Raw genomic sequence first — 19,012 nt, forward strand, 5'->3', positions numbered from 1 at the left:
TGCGGTCTGAAACTTTTACCCGTTTCGCGGCCGTACCGGTCCGAAACTAGTGTTTTGCCCATTTTCTGCGCTGCTAAACAACAGCTGTTCTAAAATACTTCAGTGAATGTTTATTTTTGAGGTTTTTGTGCCTGCCCAAACCTCTTGCCAGTATTTTGGCAGTGTGTGGAACTGCTCGAAGCATTCTCCTGGGTGAAGTCCGGGATTTTGACGGCACGTTTGGCAGAAAAACACTGTTTCGTTCGGTTGAAGTGAGGCCTGCCATCTAGCCTTTCATCGCCGTTCAAATGTGCAGATGGGCCCCTGCTTTTTAGCTCGGGCCTTCACATCACCAACCTGCACTGCTCAATGAGGTTCCGGCAGAAGCTGCTGCATTCTCATCAAAACGAAACTGTTTACGATGGAAACTTCAGAAGCCAGAAAAACAGCTTCCTCAACCATTTCATGCTGGCATGTCACCAGAGCCAGGGTCTCCAGCGCAGTTGTTGTCATCGCTGCCGCCGCTTATTTCTGTGGAATCGCTGTCTCCATCATCTGATGGAGGCACATAGTTGTCTTCCAAACTGAAATCATTGTTGCTTTCTCTGAAAGCTTGGTAAGTTTTGCCGTAGAAAGCACTCAGTGAGAACGCAGCTATGCTATGCTGCCAAGCGGTGCGTAAACAGAACCGCAAAACACTCGCACATGCCAAAGCTCCAAAACACTTTGGGCTGCCCTCTAGTTTAAAAAATACAAACACAAAAAAAATCTAGTTTAATAATTGTGTAAGAGATAGCACATCCTGCATGGCAAAAAGGAAAAAAAAAAGCGCGCAATTCAGCCATAGAAAAGCTTGTCGGGCGGCGCCCGACAACAGACCGCCACAGCCGAGGCGTAATGTCAGGTGGGGCCCAACTAAGGACCGCAAAAGTTTAAGGAGCCTCTCTTCGGTGTCATGCAGTTAGCCACTCCACTCTGTATTATTTGCAGTTGTAATAAATTTGTCATGAGTGATGACGCCTTGCAGTCTCCCTCTAGCATGGACATGACCATAGTTCGTGAACGATGGTGCCACATCCATGGAGTGGAGGGAAAACCCCTCTAGGTTAAAATTTATCTTGTAACTGAGATTGTTGATCAAAATTTAAAAGTAACCTGTTCTTTATTGCCGAATGTTGTCGTTACCCAACATCTTTTACAAAAGAGTTCAGCTTAATGGGAGCAATAGGATGGGGAACTAAGGTATTAAAAATGTCCCATATGCCTGATTGTCTGTTACAGTCACCCCTTTTATAATGTAGCTAGACTACACATACTTAGTGTACAGAAATTTTGGTAGGGCCCTAAAGAGACCTAGAAATAACATGCCCTTGCCCGTGCAACTAAATATTAACAGGCTTATAAATAGTAACAGTACATATGCATCGGTATACATTATATACATATATTCAAATTTATATACGAAGCAGGGACACAGCCAGAAAGGGGGGGGTGGGGTGTGACCTATAGTGTATAGTCTATTTTCCTGACTTTTTTCCAGCTTGGAGGTTACTCAGGTATACGAGAAAGAGGAAAGGAACAATCAACGCAAGCAGCCCTTTCACACGCAGTCGCTGAAAAAAAAACACACCCAGTGCCTGCTAGAGTAAATTCCCTCACTTTGGCACCTCAAATCACTTGTCTGTGCAATGCATGCTACAGGCCTCTTTTTCATGCTTTTTTTTTTCACTTTTCTTTACTGCTTCACTCCACATTACTTCTGCACTTCATTTTTTTTTTTTTGCATAAAGAAGTGTGTTACATATCTGTTGAAAGGTTCACTTTCTCGACATAATCACCCTGGAGAGCAGTGCACTTTTGCCACTGGTGCGGGAGCCTGGCTAGGCCCTACAAGAACCACTCCTTTGGTGTGTTGCGCACTTATGCCTGGACAGTGGTTTTGCAGTTTGTGAATGCTTGCAAAATGCTGACCACGCAGGGGTCTTTATAAGGCTCTGAAAAGATAGTAACTCCGCAGGGCCAAGTTTGGAGATTACATTGGGTGCTGCAGCTCATCATAGCCCGTCTTGGCGAGTGCCTTGGTTGTTTTGCTACTGGTAGGGGGGCGGGCGTTTTTGTGCTACAAGAGTATGCCTTCCGCCCACTTCTGTGGACGCTTTTGTTGAATTACACATTGGAGCTTGCGTAGGGTTGCCACATACTAAGTGGTGCTGTTGAAGGGCATCCCCAGTTCAAGCCTCTCAGTATGGATGTGTGGATAGTGCCTTCCGTTTCTCAAAATGTTATGACCATATGCTTCCTGGCCAGTGGTGCTGTCCATAATTTTTCCGGTGGTGGACTTCCCATGTGTTTTCACTGCGTGGACTGCTGCTTCGCTTCTGGTTCATATCATGGTAATGCAGCCATGACTTGTCACCAGTCACAAGTCAGGATATGAAATTCTCTGGATCTTAATTATGCATTAAACATTTAAGATGTGTAGCTTTCTACATCTACATTTGTTACATAGCAGTAACCTCAAACAATTTTAAAATGAGGAAAATTTGTGTCCAAATGACATTTTTGTTGGAGCTCCAAGGGACGAGTGTGCCTTCAACAAATAACCATGACTTGCATTCAAATAAGGATAGCAGTGCATGAACAGACAGCCGTATAAGCATGTACATTTCATCATGTTAGGTACGATAGAAGTACCTCAAATAGCAGTGCCTAATGGCGAATTTCTGCACCATTAGTTCCTTTCAGACCTGGCAGCAGCTGCAAAACCTACAACTACTGCAGGAGGTGTCTCAGTGAGATAGTGATTGTGGACACATCTTTGTGTGTGTAACAGAGTATTAGTGGAGACTGTCTGTCCTCTCTCACCATGTGTATGTGTGTGTATGTGAGAGAGAGGTAGTGAACATTTATACATGCTTGTTGGAGTAGGTGCTTTGTGTATAATATGCTAGGCAGGCACAGGTTGTTTGAAAGTGGGGGGGGAGGTGAAGTTCATCGTAGTGTCTGTTCTTGTCTTCTGAGTAGTAGGGAGCAATATTGTACAAAATTTGCACCCCCTTCCCCATGTCTGCAAGGGGGCCACTGCCTCCTTTGGCCCCTCTGTGCACATGCCTATGGTAATATATAAATTTTATGAAGATTATACCCACATCTCCTCATTCAGTGTGAACCCTTTACACTTCGCACTTATGAGCATTGTTCTCGGGAATCTGCTGAGAATTTTTAGGGGACTTTATTAACTAATGAAAGTCATAGTCTAATACTTTCCTGCGCCTGTAAACTTCTCTTAGACCAGGTTTTAACTGCTCTTGAATAATTTACTTGGTGCTGTCACATTTTTTATGTTAATATAAAGCACTGCACAGAAGGTCACTGTGAAACATACTTTCAGCTCAAATGAGGAAGCCTAGGGTTAAGCAGCTTATTCAAGGCAATAAGGGTGCCTTTGCTGTGGCTGAATGGCTAGTACACATGTTGGTACTAAAATTTTAAGTGAGCTGTTGGAAACCTTCAGAGAATGAAGTCTGTGCGCATTGGACAAAAGGTCCAATGGAATACACCATTTTTGATGTCGGTGTAATGTACACTCAGTCTGTTGCTTGCTCTTCTTTGTTTCAGCCATTGAGAGGAGAAGAGCAATGCTTGGATGCTTGTCCCCTATGCTGTGCTTACTGCCAGTGAGGATGGTCTGTACAAGAAGGCTTTGTGGTTCATGCAGGTGACTACGCTGCTGCTGATAGATGGACTCTCAAGATGCATCAGAGGGTGCACATTGATGACAAACCATATAGGTTAGTGCCATTCAGGCTTTGAAGCCAAACTTTTCTTTCAAGCTGCAAGCATTTAAGGAAGCACTGTAATGCTATGAATATGTTTGCACTTAAGCAGTGCCTTTCTTCCTTGCCTGCGCCCTGTCCCGGTGGCTCAGTGGTTGTGGCGCTCGGCTGCTGACCCGAAAGACTCGGTTTTGATCCCGTCCGCTGCGGTTGAATTTCGATGGGGGCGAAATTCCGGAGGCCCGTGTGCTGTGCGATGTCAGTGCACGTTGAAGAACCCCAGGTGGTCGAAATTTCCGGAGCCCTTCACTACGGCATCCCTCATAGCCTGAGTTGCTTCGGGACGTTAAACCCCAATAAACCAAACCAAACCAATCTTCCTTGCCTGCTTTATTTTTTTTTTTCAATTTTTTTATTTTTTTGCAGAGTAAACAAGTGCAATAGCTAATGATTTCAGAGAGGGGCTGTATGTTGCATTATTGTGTCATGCTTTGTTAGTGTCTTGAAAGAAGCCAAGATACAACAACAGACAGTTTGTCTTTTTCACGTGGCTGTACTGCGCATGCATGCTGTCCTCCTGTCCTCCTCAGCCCTCTTCCATGCTGGACTGGTTGAAAACAAAGCACTGACTAGCCACGGAATGTGTTGCATGTGGGGTTCATGTTGGTGTAAAATGCAGTGGGCACCTTGTGGAAGTGGATCAAACCTATGGTGGGCACAACAGTGCCCACATGGCATTTGTTTGCAACCAGTTTTCTGTGCCGCGTCTTGGGAAAAAAAAAAGCTGATTGTGATATCGCTTTATGGAAAAGTCCTCTTGGTGTTCTTGTTCACATAAATTTAGCGCGTTCACTGCATCACATTGCTTACTCCGGCTGTGCTGCATCATTCCTCTTTTTTATGGTAATGTGAGAACAGATGGGAAAACTACTTTTGTATTTGATTCTGTAAAGAGACCCAGCCATTATTCTAGATAAGGTAGTTGTGGCCCACCAGTGGCCTGCTGTGCATCATGAGAAATCAATAAGGGTGGGAACACTGAAATTTTCGAATACGAATACAATACAAATATGGAGAAAGACTGCCTTTGAAAATTGAATATCTGTTCAATACAAAAATAAGTTTCCTGAAAAAAATAAATAAGTAAACATTCCTTATTTTTTCAAAATGACGTATGAATTTTGCAACAGAAACTGAGCAAAGCTAAGTTGACTCAGCACTATATAAAAACATGACGTGCACAGAAATGTATATTGGTTGATTCGACAGGATAACAATTTGCAAACTGCAATGTGGTCATGCAAGAAGAGTGACTAAATGAAATCTATGAAATGGCACATGACTGGCAACTAAAAATAACATGATGGCTAGTAAAACCTAATTTATTCTGACTTCAAGGGATTGAAAAAAATGCCCAAATTATCCAAAAGTCAAGTTATCGGTGCCGCCGCTCCCACAAAAAACAAAATAAAAAATGCTGGTTGTTAGGCTCCTAATTATACAATGTTAGCTAGTGCATTTTTAAAACGTTGATGATCTTCAGCGGTGGCGATAAGTCCGGGAAGGCGGTTCCAATTATTCTGCGATGTGCATGAAATAAAACTGTGGGAACAGGAATCAGTGTGACAAGAAATAATTTCAACTTTATTGCTACTGAATTGCTACTTAATGTGCTGTATTATGAGAAGGTTATTGCCATTTTCTGCGTTTGGGAGATTATGACATAGGGCAGCTTATCCTCAATGAAACTGTTCTAGGTAATTCATGAAGAACTGCCCCTGAGTAAGCCTTGCTTCACTGATCACTTTAGCGAGCTGCTTGGCAGTCCTCATCAGGAGGGCCTTCCCCCATGCGCAGGTGCCAGATGTGCCCCTTTGCAGGTCGCCACCAGAACCAGCTCCTGGTGCACCTGCGAACGCACACAGGTGATGCGCCTTTCCAGTGCCCCGAGTGTTCTGCTCGATTCCGCATCAGCTGCGACCTGCAGCGTCACCTACGAACCCACACAGGCGAACGGCCCTATGCATGCCACCATTGCTCCTACCAGGCCTCTGTGCTCAGTTGAGTGTCCAGTATTTACACATTTTGTATTTTTGGATGCCATCAAAGCTTAGCTTAGTGCTTCTTCTACCTGCAGAATTGTTATTTCCATGTTCATCATGCTTCAGGTCTGTGATGCCTGTTTGATGCATGTCTGAAGAGAGATAGGAAGCTTCTGACTCAGGTTTTATAGGCAGTTCTTTGCCAGAATTCATATTGGAGTAAGTGAATGAGAAGACTGGCTTTTTTTTTTTTTCGTAAATAAAGAATGTAAGAATGCTTGTAAGAATGTGGATGTGGAGATGTGGCTGCATAATTCATGTGTGTATATGTGAAATTAATTGTTTTCATGTTTTCACTTTGCTAATAACAGTATGCTGCATTAGGCATTGAGGGGCTGTTAGTGGCAGTGTCTCATGACACCTTTGACTGGGCACTTTGATTCTTAGACTCATAAGGCAGATATACTCTAAACCTGAGCTGGAGGAAGTACCTCTAAGCCGAATACGCAAGGCACTCTCAGAACGGCCACATGACAGAAATAGATCAGTGTGAAAGCTCTTTGGATAGCACCAATTGGTAGCAATATTTAATACATTTATTTATTCCACATCCCACAATTTCATAAATGCTGTATGTCATTGTAAGAGCAGCCTATCTAAGAGCTTTTTTGCCAACATACAGCTGTATTTTTCATAACTTTCAAGCTTGGCCAGCATGTTGCACCTTCAGCCAGCTGTCACTGCCAATTTAAACTATGAAGATATTGCATTTTACAATGCACATATGCACTTTTTACACGGCACACATTTACTGTAACTGCAGAGCACAAAAACGCAGCAGGGAAAACATGGAGAAATGGCGTTACGCTAAGCCTTTTCTATATTTGAGAAGGCAGATGAGGCAGTCATAGACTTTAGCACTGTGATCACTGCTGCTGCTCACCATGAAGGAATATCTTGGGATGCAATTGCATACTGGTGAACTTGGTCGGCTTGAAACTTTTGTGGATCTCAAGTATGTGAAACTTCAGCTGATTTCCACCATGTGATTGCATCGTCATGTATTGCTGGCATCCTGGTGTTGCGCTGGGATTGGTAGAAAGTACCCACGTGAGTGACCCAGAGCACGTGGCTTTGACGTTGCTGGCTTAGAGTGCCCCAGAGTGCTATGAGGCCCCACCGCGGTGGCTCAGTGGTAAGGCGCTCGTCTGCCGAGCCAAAGTACCCGGGTTCGAACCCGACCACAGCGGCCACGTTTCGATGGAGGCGAAACGCAAGAGGCGCCCGTGTGCTGTGCGATGTCAGTGCATGTTAAAGATCCCCAGGTGGTCGAAATTATTCCGGAGACCTCCACTATGGCACCTCTTTCTCTCTTCTTTCACTCCCACCTTCCTCCCTTCCCTTACGGCGCGGTTCAGGTGACCACCGATATATGTGAGACAGATACTGCGCCATTTCCTTTCCTCAAAAACCAATTTACCAGAGACAAGGGCTCGGAAAGAACCTGTTGAACGCCTCAAGGGCATCCTATTTTGACTGGCCTAGTATGATGCTGTTGGCTGGAGTGCTCTGTAGTGCTTTGAAGTTACCATTGAAGATGCTATGATTGTGCACATTGTTACAGAATTAAAAAAACAAACTACCCGTCCGTCTGAGATGAACATGAAGGGACCATGAGGTATGTTCACCTGATAAGAAGTGCCTTCAAAATGGCTATGTGAGTATGCAAGGTGCATCCAGATATGAGATCAGTCAATAAAATTACCTTTCAGTGAGAAAATAATTGCAAAGACAGCATTTATTTCACTACGCATGAAGTGAGCTGAAGGGTGAGAGCATGAAACAAGCTCACATTATCTCTTGGGTGCTAACAGTGAAAAAAAAAGACAGCACAAAGACAGAAACACAGACAAGTTCTGACATGCACGAGAGCCTAGTGTACTAGGAACCATACTGATTAAAAATGAAATTTGAGCAAGTTGGTAAATATTCGTTGTGCGTCAAAGCACACAATCACTGCAGGTAAGTATTCATTGTGTGATGTTGAGGCACAGTGAACACTTAGCAACTCGCCCAACTTTCTTTCAGTTTTAACACATCATTCCACTTGAAAACTGCATTAGTCTTTTTTTTCTTCTCTTTCAAAGCGACCTCTATTTGTGTTATTTTATTGTAATCTAGCTTTCCCCCAGCCCCAAATGCTTTGAAGGTGCCCAGCTGGCTAGCCGTGTAGTACAGGCTCTGACATCACATGATTACTTTTTTCTTTCTGTCTTGATCTCCGTTTCACTTCTTCAACAGCAGGTGCACCACACATCTTTCTGTCCAGCGCAGGCAACATGCATGCAGCGCTATTATCCATGTCAGATCTCTGCACTGGGAAAACATGTTGTGAGTCAACAACACTAACACATGCAACCACATGTGTTAGCTTTGTTCCATTTCTTAGATTCAGGATGCACTAGCTTACCCAGAAAGAAGTTTTGAAGACAACATGTTGCAGTGCCGAGTCAGTTGTAAAACTACTTAACCCCGAGTGAACGAGCAGACGCACTGCACACCTTTTCGTCCGCGATGCAGAGGTTAGGCCATGTCAGAAATCCGTGCCACGTGCAGGCAGACATGCTGGTGCCCTGCCTTCCCCGTACCCTCAAGAAAGAACCCCCGCAAAGACGGTTCCCCACTGGAAAGTGCACCCCTGATTGAAAGCTTCACCACACCTTTGTGCAACTGTGCGGGGGAGCTTTCTTGCAAGGGTATGCTTTTTTCGGGAAAGCGTTCTTGTATTTTTTTTCTTCCTGGCTTGCCTCACAAGTGACACAGAGGCACTTCGCAAGTACCATAGACGGAGTCACCGAGTTTCAGGACCCCCTGCTAAAGTTTATCTTAACCAAAGGGACTAGCGACGCCGTTCTTCTTAACATTTTTTTGCATTGTCTCAGTGGGAAACCAGCCAAATGTTCTCACACTCTCTGTCTTATCATCTTATAAAATAGGAAATAAAAAATTTTGAATGTAAGTTTTGTGCATTACGACGTCAGAAACGAGTATTCATAGTTGCATAAATTTTCATGCTAAACTTTCCGATTAGTAAAAAAAACAAAATTAATTGCTTGCGCTAAGCACTTTGGACTGCTCTGCAGTCAAGTGCCACGGTCTACCCCAGACCCGGCCGTCTGTGAGAAAAGTCGATCTGCTAGACTGCTGGTGGCACTGAATCATTCAGAACATGCCCAGCACCTTCAAAGAGGCCCAGAAAGCAGCAAATCTCCTCGGCAACGACAAAAACTAAAGTTGCAGACGAGCACCTGTCGATGGTCTGCACTGGGCGGGGCATTCATCTCTGTCTGAGCTAAAATCAGGAATGGACGTCATTTTTCTGTACAAAGCTGCCTCACACATCTACAAAGTGAATCATAAATGCTGCGGAATTACAAGAACACCACCATTACTAAGGGTCGGTGGGAGATGAGGATGCCAACTTGGATTCTAAGCCCATCATGATCACTCTGTATTGACAGGTTTGACGGGAACTTCATTAATTCTTCCACTTGCGACTAACGAAAAAAATCGTGTCCGATATTGAAGTAGTACAGGCTTTTTGCAACTCACTGAAAAGCGTAACTTGTCTGAAAGCAATCCGGATTGTTCAGAATGGGCCATTTCGCACCATCGTTTGAATTTAATGATTTGGATAAGCACTGTAAGGAAAGCGTATATGGGATTCTACTGTATACACACTGTAGGCTTAAGGATGTGAAGTACTAACTCTGTAGTGCTATGTAGTTGGCACAGAAATGGCAGTGCAGTTGGCAAAGGTAAAAGTAGTTAGGTGGCTGATAGCCACGATGCCACTGTGTTGTCAGACTGCTGAATTTGTAGTCTTCGTGATTTATCAAGATAAAATAAAAAGAGCGTGTGTGTGTAGCACGTGATGTGCAGCACTAGGTTGTAGGCAGTGCACGGGTGTTTAAATTTGATTCAAGTTTTTGCGTTGACAAGAGCCAGATTTTCATTCTTGGACATGCTGAAATAGGCAGAAAATTAAATAAATGGAGCCGCTGTTAAAACCCCTAAACCATGTGACCAGCCTAGTTGTAGGCAGCACAGAGAAGTGAGATGGGATACAGGCACTATGGCGCACCATGCTTTCTCCAAGCAAGGGAGAGCTTTTCCTTGTGGGGTGAATGTCTTGAAGGTCTGCTAGCGCCATCTCTTTCAGCACTGTCCACACAAAGGGTCAAGGGTGTGAAAGCAGTTGTGTCACGCAAGTAACGTGAGCTAGCGCTGATGTCACCTGCTGAAGGTGGCAGCTCTCGGGGGCCACATTGTGTGGCTAGGCATAGCCGCATGCGAACAGGAAATTGGGATTCGAAGTATCCCCACAGTCTGCAATTGGTATATCCCTCAGTAACCGCTGATTCTTCCAGCAGATGACTTCATATTAGCCTTGTCTTTGCAGATCCAGGAATTGTTTCCTAAATATTGTGAGTTTATATTTACTGCTATTTTCACAGCATAAGGTAGATTTAAAGTGCACTTTGAATGGGTTACTACAAACAGCGCCCATAAATTTCAGTTGTGTTTAATTGTGTCGTTTTGTGTTACAGTCGTAACAAAACTGCCAAAGTTCATTCCAAGCAGTGTTCTGGAGCTGTGATGTCAAATGGGCATCAGATTAGCTGTAAACATTTCTGTTGCACTGGCACACTGGTGCTATGGTTCCATATTGTATGATACGACATTTACAGGTACCGGAGCCGCCATGGTGGCTCAGTGGTTAGGGCGCTCAGCTGCTGACCCGAAAGACGCGGGTTCGATCCCAGCCGCAGTGGTCGAATTGCAATGGAGGCGATATTCTAGAGGCCCGTGTACTGTGCGATGTCAGTGCACTTTAAAGAACCCCAAGTGGTCGAAATTTCCGGGGCTCTTCACTACGGTGTCCCTCATAGCGTGGGTCACTTTGGGACGCTAAAACCCATAAACCGAACCATTTACAGGTACCTCACAGCACCTCTCTTTAGAGACTTCACTGCACTCATAGTGAAAATTTTTTAAACATACTCTGCCAATTATTGAAACAGGCCTGCAGTTTATAGCAAAACATAGTGCTGATGTGGCAGGAAAATTCTTTTTTCACTTGTACTTTCAACACCCTTCACGGCAAACAGTGTACAGCTGTTGCTGTAGTAAGCAGAACTGCTGATGATGAGGTGTTGAATTCAGCCACATTCAAAGAAAGCTATGCTATGTCATGCAGTGTATATGGTAGAGCTGCTGTTGATTGTTTCATTTGACACAAACAAAAATCAGCATTAGGTCACTCTGGAAGCAAAGGCACTTGTATTGGATGCTCATTGAAATGGGGCCAAAGCTGCCAATGAGCAAGCACACCTTCAGCACATAGCGGCCACCTCCACATTTCATCGGCAATCCTCCAACAATTAATTTTGGAGTAAGCTTGATGTGCATGCAGTTGTTTGTGGAATGTGCTCAAAAGACCTGTGAGCAATACATGAGGATCTGGACAATACGATGACAGGAAACTGGAGCAACACAGACTACAGTCAGCATTGTTTAATATGTTTTAGTTTGTGCAACCACTTCTCCTACTATAAAGAATTTCATGATGGATTAGTGCAGATGCTGTTGCCCACTAACAGTGGTTATAGTATTACACCATGATGGTGCCAATGAGGAGTTATAAGAAAGAAAGGGCTATGTTACTTTTATTTGTTTCATAGCTGGAGGTTTTCTGAGTCAAGCCGATCATTTCCTTAATGACTTTTCACAAGCTCTTTGTGTTTATTCTGTATGAAGCAGTCCAACGTTTTTCTTTAAAATAAAACAACAGTTTTGTGCATTCCCTTAGGAGTTGTGTAATTGATATTTCACTGCACTTGTTATCAACTGGCATTGATGGGATGTTTTCACTTTGTATTCTTAACATAAGATTGCAAAAGCTACTCTTGTCTTTCAACAGGCAACCTGCGGTCTCATGAGCGGGCAATGCATAGTGTCGAGCACACTGCTCACTGCAACCAGTGCTCGTTTACCTGTTCATCGAAGCGAGAACTGCGGCTGCACAAGGCAAGCCATCGGGAAGCAAGCTTGCGCTGCACCGAGTGCCCATACACGTGCGAGCGGCGCAGCTCCTTGACCAGCCACATGAGAATCCATGATGGAACTCGACCATACCAGTGCCAGACCTGCTCATATGCATCCAAGCACCCCGGTTGGTTTCTTGTGCCCCACCTTGTTCTTCTCATCATGTTGTTTATGTGGAATGCATTTTGTGCCTAAGGTGAAGTGATGGTGAGAAATCAGTGCTGAAAAGCTACATATCGTATTTACTTGCGGCACGAACCCACTTTTTTTTTTCCGGAAAAGTTGATATCAATTTGAGGGGAGGATTTATTATGTGGGGAAAAAAAGACTCGGCAGATTTTTTTTGCTAGAGTCGAAATTTATATCATACATCTACCGGCCCACCCATCTGTCCATCCATCCATCACCAACAAAAGCATGCGGTCAGGTGCGTTCATGCCGTCGGTTTTAGCATCATTTGCTTCAAAGGGTGTTTGCTGTATCACGGTGGGATCAGACCATTTTGTGATACTCAACGGCACCGTCCAATCGTGGCGAGATAAATCGAACATGCTGAACACCTGCTCTGAATGCGCTTTTTTTACATGAGGTTAAAAAAAAAACTCGCAGGACAGTTACAAGTGTGTAATGCGAATGTTTGTCAGGAGGTTGGGTGTTTTTCGCTCCCGCTCTCAAGCTTGCTTGGGGGTCTGAAGGTCCTGCTTCTTTTATAGCATTTCAGCGTAGAGGACGTTTTTTAGCCTTCTGGTTTAAACTGCTGTGCTTCTCTCTGATCCTTGAGCACTCGTCGGCTTTTCAAGTATGCACTGGCGCATTGAGGCACGTAGCAGCGCACTAAGCAAGCCACCACCCCCGGCACTCCTTTGACGTTCTGTCAAGTCCGCCGAGTGTACCACCTCCGCAAGAGCTGTCAAAAGATAAACGCACTGTGATGTTATTGCAAGCAGCATCTTGATGCACTGACAGTGTCTGCTCTGCATGCAGCATGCAACTGAGGAACGAGCTAAGAAAAGCTAATGCTTAAAAAAAAAGAAGTAAATTCTCAACAAGAAAACTATGGTTGGGTTCATTATGTGGGTGGGTTCATTATGTGAGTAAATACGGTAGTATCGCAGTGTGCTTTCAGTACTCTCAGCACCCACATGGTGTGAGTACAATGGAATAGAAAGCCCATCATTTATTAGGGCCATTTACCAGCTTATCAGTGCAGACCAGTTCAAAGTGGACTGTTAATTTTTATGCAGAATTTGGCTCAGAATTCGCTGATGCAAACACTGGTTGCAACGTTGCAGAGCAAAAGTGTTTTGCTTGTGAGCATCTGAAGTGGTGATGCTACAGACAGTTTTGCATTAATTCTTGAGCAGTCACTGTTGTCTCTTCCTTGCTTGCTTTGTATAGTATCTTTCTTGTACAATGACCAGGTAGGCAGGTCCTGTAGGCAAGTTGAGCAGTGTTTCATTTTGGTACATACATGGTAATTGTAGAGTAAGCAAATGATCAACTGTGTTACCTGGAAGGAAGACAAGCTACTGTCCAGAGTAGGGTATAGATGTGCTCAGGCATTGTATTTACAATTGCACTTTTATTCTTTCTAGGTAGCAAGTAGACAAAGTAGAATATGATGGCACTTAGCTGAAGTTTTATACTGATGTAGGATAAGCTTTAGCAAGGAGACTGCTGTGCCTTGAGACTATGACAGGAACAAGGAAGAGGCACATAAAAAGTGCGTGCACAATGCAAAGAATCATAACACACTGTTTCATTTTATAGTATGTGGCTATGTAAGCTGCTTCTTTTTTTTTGTGCTCATTCCCTTGCTTGCTTATAATGTTGAAAATCCTATTTCCTTCCCTCTAGCACCTATGGCTTTGTTGAGGAGATGGCACATATACTTTGCGTACGCCCTGCATATATTGCTGAGAGCTGAAAGCGATTTACCTGCTGACAGAATCCAAAACCGCAGATGTGGCTACAGCGATCGTCAGCCCTGAAGGCTGGCCATGCACTGCTCCACCTTCCGAGGGTGTTGGACTTTTTGTGATGGGTTATGACAATTTCACATGCATGTCGTTCATCCTTGTGTTATCACTATCCTCTTTCTTTTTTACATTCCTTTTTCTTTTCCCCAGTGCACGGTAGCAGCCAACTGGAACCTTTAGTTAACCTCCATGCCTTTCTTTTAATGAAAGCTCTTTATGCTAGGCTTTCCATAGTCACCAGCGTGACCTCATCACATGCATCACTTTCAAACTCCGCTCAATTTGACAATGGTAGCACTTAAGTTTTCGCCACGCTTGCATTAAATGTTCGTAAAAATGACACATTGCACAAGATTGCATCCATACACGAAGCTGATTTTAAGAAACAACCGAAGACTTTGCGCAAAGTTCAATTGTGCACCTATTCCATTCTGTCTTGTCTTATCCATTTATGTCCATCATAGTTCAAGGAGGTGGTCAGCTCTAGTTGTAATGACGGTAAACGGTTTGTTGTACACCCCGAGCATTGCAGGGGTGCGCTGCCTGTTGTACGAAACATGAAACATTGTCAGGGCTACCAACGCCCCTTCTCCTTTCTTTTATAAGCAGTTGGGCATGCATGGTGAATGATAATCGTGATAAATCGGAGCTCTTGCCTCACATAATGCCTGAACCATGGAAAAAAAGCCACTGTTATGCTGTGGGGTGCTCAAACAGGTGCAGAAACCTCCCATAAATGCATTTCTGGGAGTTTCCTGGACGCCGCTACAAAGGAGCAGTGCAGCAGTTAGAGCAGCTTGGCATAATGAAACAGTTTGCTTCACTGTTCACCGAAGAAAGCTTCCTGGGAGGTCCCCTTCTTATAAATGCCAAGGCTTTTCACAGAAGGCTTAACCCAGCTTTTCGGGCTGCTAGTGCAAGGATTTTTTTGTGTTGAGTTTACATAGTGCACAACAGCTGTTATGTGTTTGCAGTGGCCTCCTTTTCCTGCCTTGCAAGTGCACGGTGCATCCTATGGGGTAAACTCCGGCACTTGTAGATAAAAAAGAATCTTAAATCTGGATTAGAATTAAACCTGCACCAATTTTGAGGCACTACTTTGAATTGCACTGAACAAAACAAATGCCTTTTTCTTGCAGGTTTAAGAAATCTACAATGGTAACTTGATAGAATGAAGTGTTTATGTAATGTTAGGAAATCTTGGCTTGGGACCCTTGCCACGTGAGTTAAGGTATTGCATAAAATTAGGGTGAGTAGAGCCTGTTCCGGTGCTAGCATGAGCACTGGGTGTTAGAACCTGAGAGGCCGAAATGGTGCCTCTCACAACAGTAGAGCAGTTTGTCAAACTAAATTCAGTTGCCATTTAAATATTGTGGTTTATTATGACGCAGTCATGGTGAAAAGTGCACTTTACTCTATCTTGTGGCCACAGACTCAGTGCACAGTATGACAAAGGGCAACGCTTAGGGACGCATTCTCATGCGACAAACGATGTGCATTATCCTTAGTTCACTAATTTTGTACGTAGAACACAAGAGACTGGTCTGCCTTTTTTTTTTTACTTTTCGACATCTGAGGGTCTGTCAACTGGTGGCAGAAGGCACCCTAAGCCTCAACATTAACACGTGTGAATACTGTCTCTTACTAAAATTTCGCAGCTGTTAATATGAGTTTCTCTCCTTTTTCTTTTTTTCAGCCAACTTGCGCAGCCACATAAAAAACAAGCACTCAAAGAAGCCATCCAAGGCCAGAAATGGAGCAGCCAATGCCCGTCAGGCGGTGTCATGCAGTCGCACCTTTCAGTGCAGTGAGTGCCCAGAAGCTTTCGTACGAGAAGACTCGCTGCGCTCACATTGCCGGCTACACCGCAAAGGTATTTTGCCGCCTGCTCCATTACTACCGCCTCCCGAAGAGCCAGTACAAGTCACCAGTGAGCTTCTCACCAGTGTGAGTGAAGTTGCTTTGAGTGGGTTTTTTAACTTATTGTTTACTTTCTAAAACTTAACATATTTCTAGTCCTTTAGTTTAATCTAGGCATGTACAAATAGTGTTTTTTTGGTTCAAAGAATTTTCTTCGAACAATTTCAAAGTGAATATTTTGAATGCTTCTGGCACACAAAAAAGGTTAAATGGCACAGTAGGCATTTTCAAAATGCCTGAACTGGCTTTTTGCCTGAACTGTTTTGCTGAACTGGCTTCCCTGACTGGCCACAAGTGTGGGCCCTTGAGCCGAACCAAGCTTTGCTACCACATCATTAGCCCAGGAAGGCTAGCGTCCCAGAGTGTTGAGCCACACCAGCCTGGAACACAAGGTGTGGATAGCTTGTGTTCCTCTGAAATTGACTGAACGTGCAAAAGCATCACCACCATGTGCACTGTCATACAATACAGTGCCACTTGATGTACCAGTGGCACTGTGTAGCTAAATAAAGTTTGTTCATTTCGTGATTCTGCAACATACAATAAGTTGTTCCTACATTATTTGTAAGCGCAGTGCAGTTGCTCGTGTAGGGGTACATGTAAAAACACTTTTTCAACTAATTGTATTTACTTTAGTCAATGGTGCTGAAAATTATAAAGCTGTTGTTCATGCAAGAGTTTTAGATACGATGGTGTAACGGCCGTAAAGGTGTTGAAGTGCTATGTGCGTACGAAAGAGAACAACATTCTTGGCCCTCTCTCAGGCTATGCTCTCAAGCGACTCGCTGTTGACACAGGACCTGTGACTCCACCTCATCGGTCGTTAAGGCTTGTGCTCGTAACAACTTCGTGGAGGTGCTCAGTACAACTTAACCAACGACAGCCCTTCAGGTCAAGCCTTGCCGTAGTTGACATCTTGCCGATCTGCCAGCTCCTGTGCTTGAGATGTCCCTGTACGGAGACGCCACTCCCAGGCCAGCATTGAGCAGCTTCCGGCCACGTTACTGTGAGCACCATCCCTTCATGGGTGCAGCTGGTGAGGATGTACAGTGGAACCTCGATTATACGTCCCCCGGTCATGCGACGACCCGCATTTTACGACGAATTTGTGCGGTCCCGGCAAAACCCCCATAGAGACAATGCATTAAAAACCTCGGTTATACGACGCAAATTTTAGAAGGACCCCGCTTCGTACGACGTCTGGCTTGGCTCGTACCGTCCGTCAAAAAAGGTCGTCAGCAAACGCAGGCCGGGATGTGCCGTATTTTCGCGATTCTAACCCCCCCCCCCCCCCTCCCCTATTTTCGGAAAAAAATTTCGGAAAAAAAAAAACTTTGCATGCGAATCTAAGCACCCCCTTTTTTGCACGGAAGAGAGCGTTGCCGAGGCCGCCAAGTGCACTTGCTCTCTTTTTCGTGGAGCCTGTGCAGTCGGAGTCCCGAGGAGGCGCGGAGTCCCGAGGAGGCGCGGCCTGCGCGTTGTTGTTGTGACTGAGAGAAGGATGAAAAGGAAATTGCACGGGCCTGCCGACTGGCTTGAGCCAAGCCACCACTGCTGCCAAGTGCAGATAGAGGAGAGTTAAAAGATCAGAGGAAAGATAAAGAGAAAAGATAAGACGCGCGTCGCGTCGCAGCAATGGCGGACCCGACGCTGCTGAAAAAGCAGATAAGCGGGCGAGGCCGCGCTGCCAAAGCGAGGACAGCGGCGTCTACGGCGCTTTTTGTGTTGCTGTGTTCCGACACTACAAGACAGATGGCGTTCCGACACTACAAAACAGATGGCGGCACAGAACTGTCTGCAGCTATTTTTCTTTTGAATGTTTCCTAAATAAAATGTTTTTTTTTTCGCGCCCGTTTCATCGAGATTTCGCCACGAAAAGAGGGGCCGGGGGGGGGGGGGGGGGGGGGGGGGGGTCAGTTTAGATTTTTCGAATAAGCACCCTCTCTCACTTAGGGCATCGCGATCGTGTAAAAAAGGGGGTGCTTACAATCGAGTAAATACGGTAGGCACACTTTAGCCAGCCGATAACCGGTGCGCCTTAATCTTTCCACCTATCAAGAAAACCGCGCAAGCGAGCCGCTGCCCCGCTGCTCACTGCCCCGCTGCTCACGGCAGCCTCAACGGCCATTTTATCTTGTTTGTTGAAGACTAGCCCTGTGCCGGCAAAATGTGCTTCATTTGTGTTCCGAAAAAAAAAAAAAAAAAAGATGCCGATGAAGTTCAGCCTTTAAAAAATATCACGCTTGATATTCGATTATACGACACCCGGATTATACGACGGTTTCGCGCGGTCCCCTGAACGTCGTATAATCGAGGTTCCACTGTATGTAGATGAGTGGCTCACCCACAACCAGCAGGTCAGCCGATATAACGAAGTGGAACGCCAACGGGGTGTTCTCACGCTGAGAGACTGCTCTTACCTGGTACGAGAACCACAAAGATGCCTTCACCTCCTGGGCACACTTAGTGCAGGAACTGATCAAGTTCTTTGGCGACTCCGCTGCAGAGAAGAAGCGAGCCGAACAGACACTGGCTCATAGGGCACAGCTCCGTGCAGAGACTTGCTGAGTATATCAAGGAGATCCTAAACTTTGCAAGGTTGTCGGTCCGCACATGTCCAATAAGGACGAAGTGGGCCACTTGCTCAAAGGTTTCGCCGAGGACATCTACATTTTTTTGATCAGCAAAGAGAGCCTTTGCTCTGTATCAGACATCATCAAGCGCTGCCACACATATGAGAATTTAAAGATGCGGTGAATAATGCCAAGGTTTGGTCACCTGGCTAATGTAACTACGGTGGCAGCCATTGACACAGTTTCTTTCAGCAGTCTTGCCGCCACTATTCGCCAGATTGTTTGCAAAGAATTAGTCCATTGCTAGGATCTCACTTGTCATCCCTCTGAGCTCTCATCTGCATACCCTCTGGATGAGCCACAGCCCCCCTATCTGTCAATGCAGCGGACTTTGTGGGGTACTGGGCGCCCCAGCAATCACAACCACACCACATATGACGCATCAGGAAGATCATGTGCCCTACACTGAGTGGTCAGCAGCCATTTGTGAAGCAAATGCATGCCGAGGTGCCTTCCCTCTGGGTCCAAACAATGATGACGACTTCAGGACATGGACTTCCGTTCGTCCCCTTGTGGTTTACATCCAGTATGGGAATCCTGGCCACATCTCGTGGTTTTGCCATTGCCGCTCACCG

General features: G+C 45.0%; 1 protein-coding gene across 1 annotated transcript in view; it reads left to right on the top strand.

The window, feature by feature from the left end:
• LOC149351246 (uncharacterized) overlaps window positions 1-19,012 on the top strand; it is a 41,593-nt gene that overhangs the window by 12,601 nt on the left and 9,980 nt on the right. The window contains exons 6-9 of the mRNA XM_089580528.1: window positions 3,698-3,770; window positions 5,613-5,815; window positions 11,781-12,032; window positions 15,581-15,831. Of these exons, the coding sequence (XP_089436654.1) occupies window positions 3,698-3,770; window positions 5,613-5,815; window positions 11,781-12,032; window positions 15,581-15,831 (779 nt within the window). The remainder of the gene's footprint in view (window positions 1-3,697; window positions 3,771-5,612; window positions 5,816-11,780; window positions 12,033-15,580; window positions 15,832-19,012) is intronic.

This window comes from Amblyomma mixtum, chromosome 3 (assembly GCF_055824585.1).
Source record: "Amblyomma mixtum isolate Tamu chromosome 3, ASM5582458v1, whole genome shotgun sequence".
Taxonomy (NCBI): Eukaryota; Metazoa; Arthropoda; class Arachnida; order Ixodida; family Ixodidae; genus Amblyomma; species Amblyomma mixtum.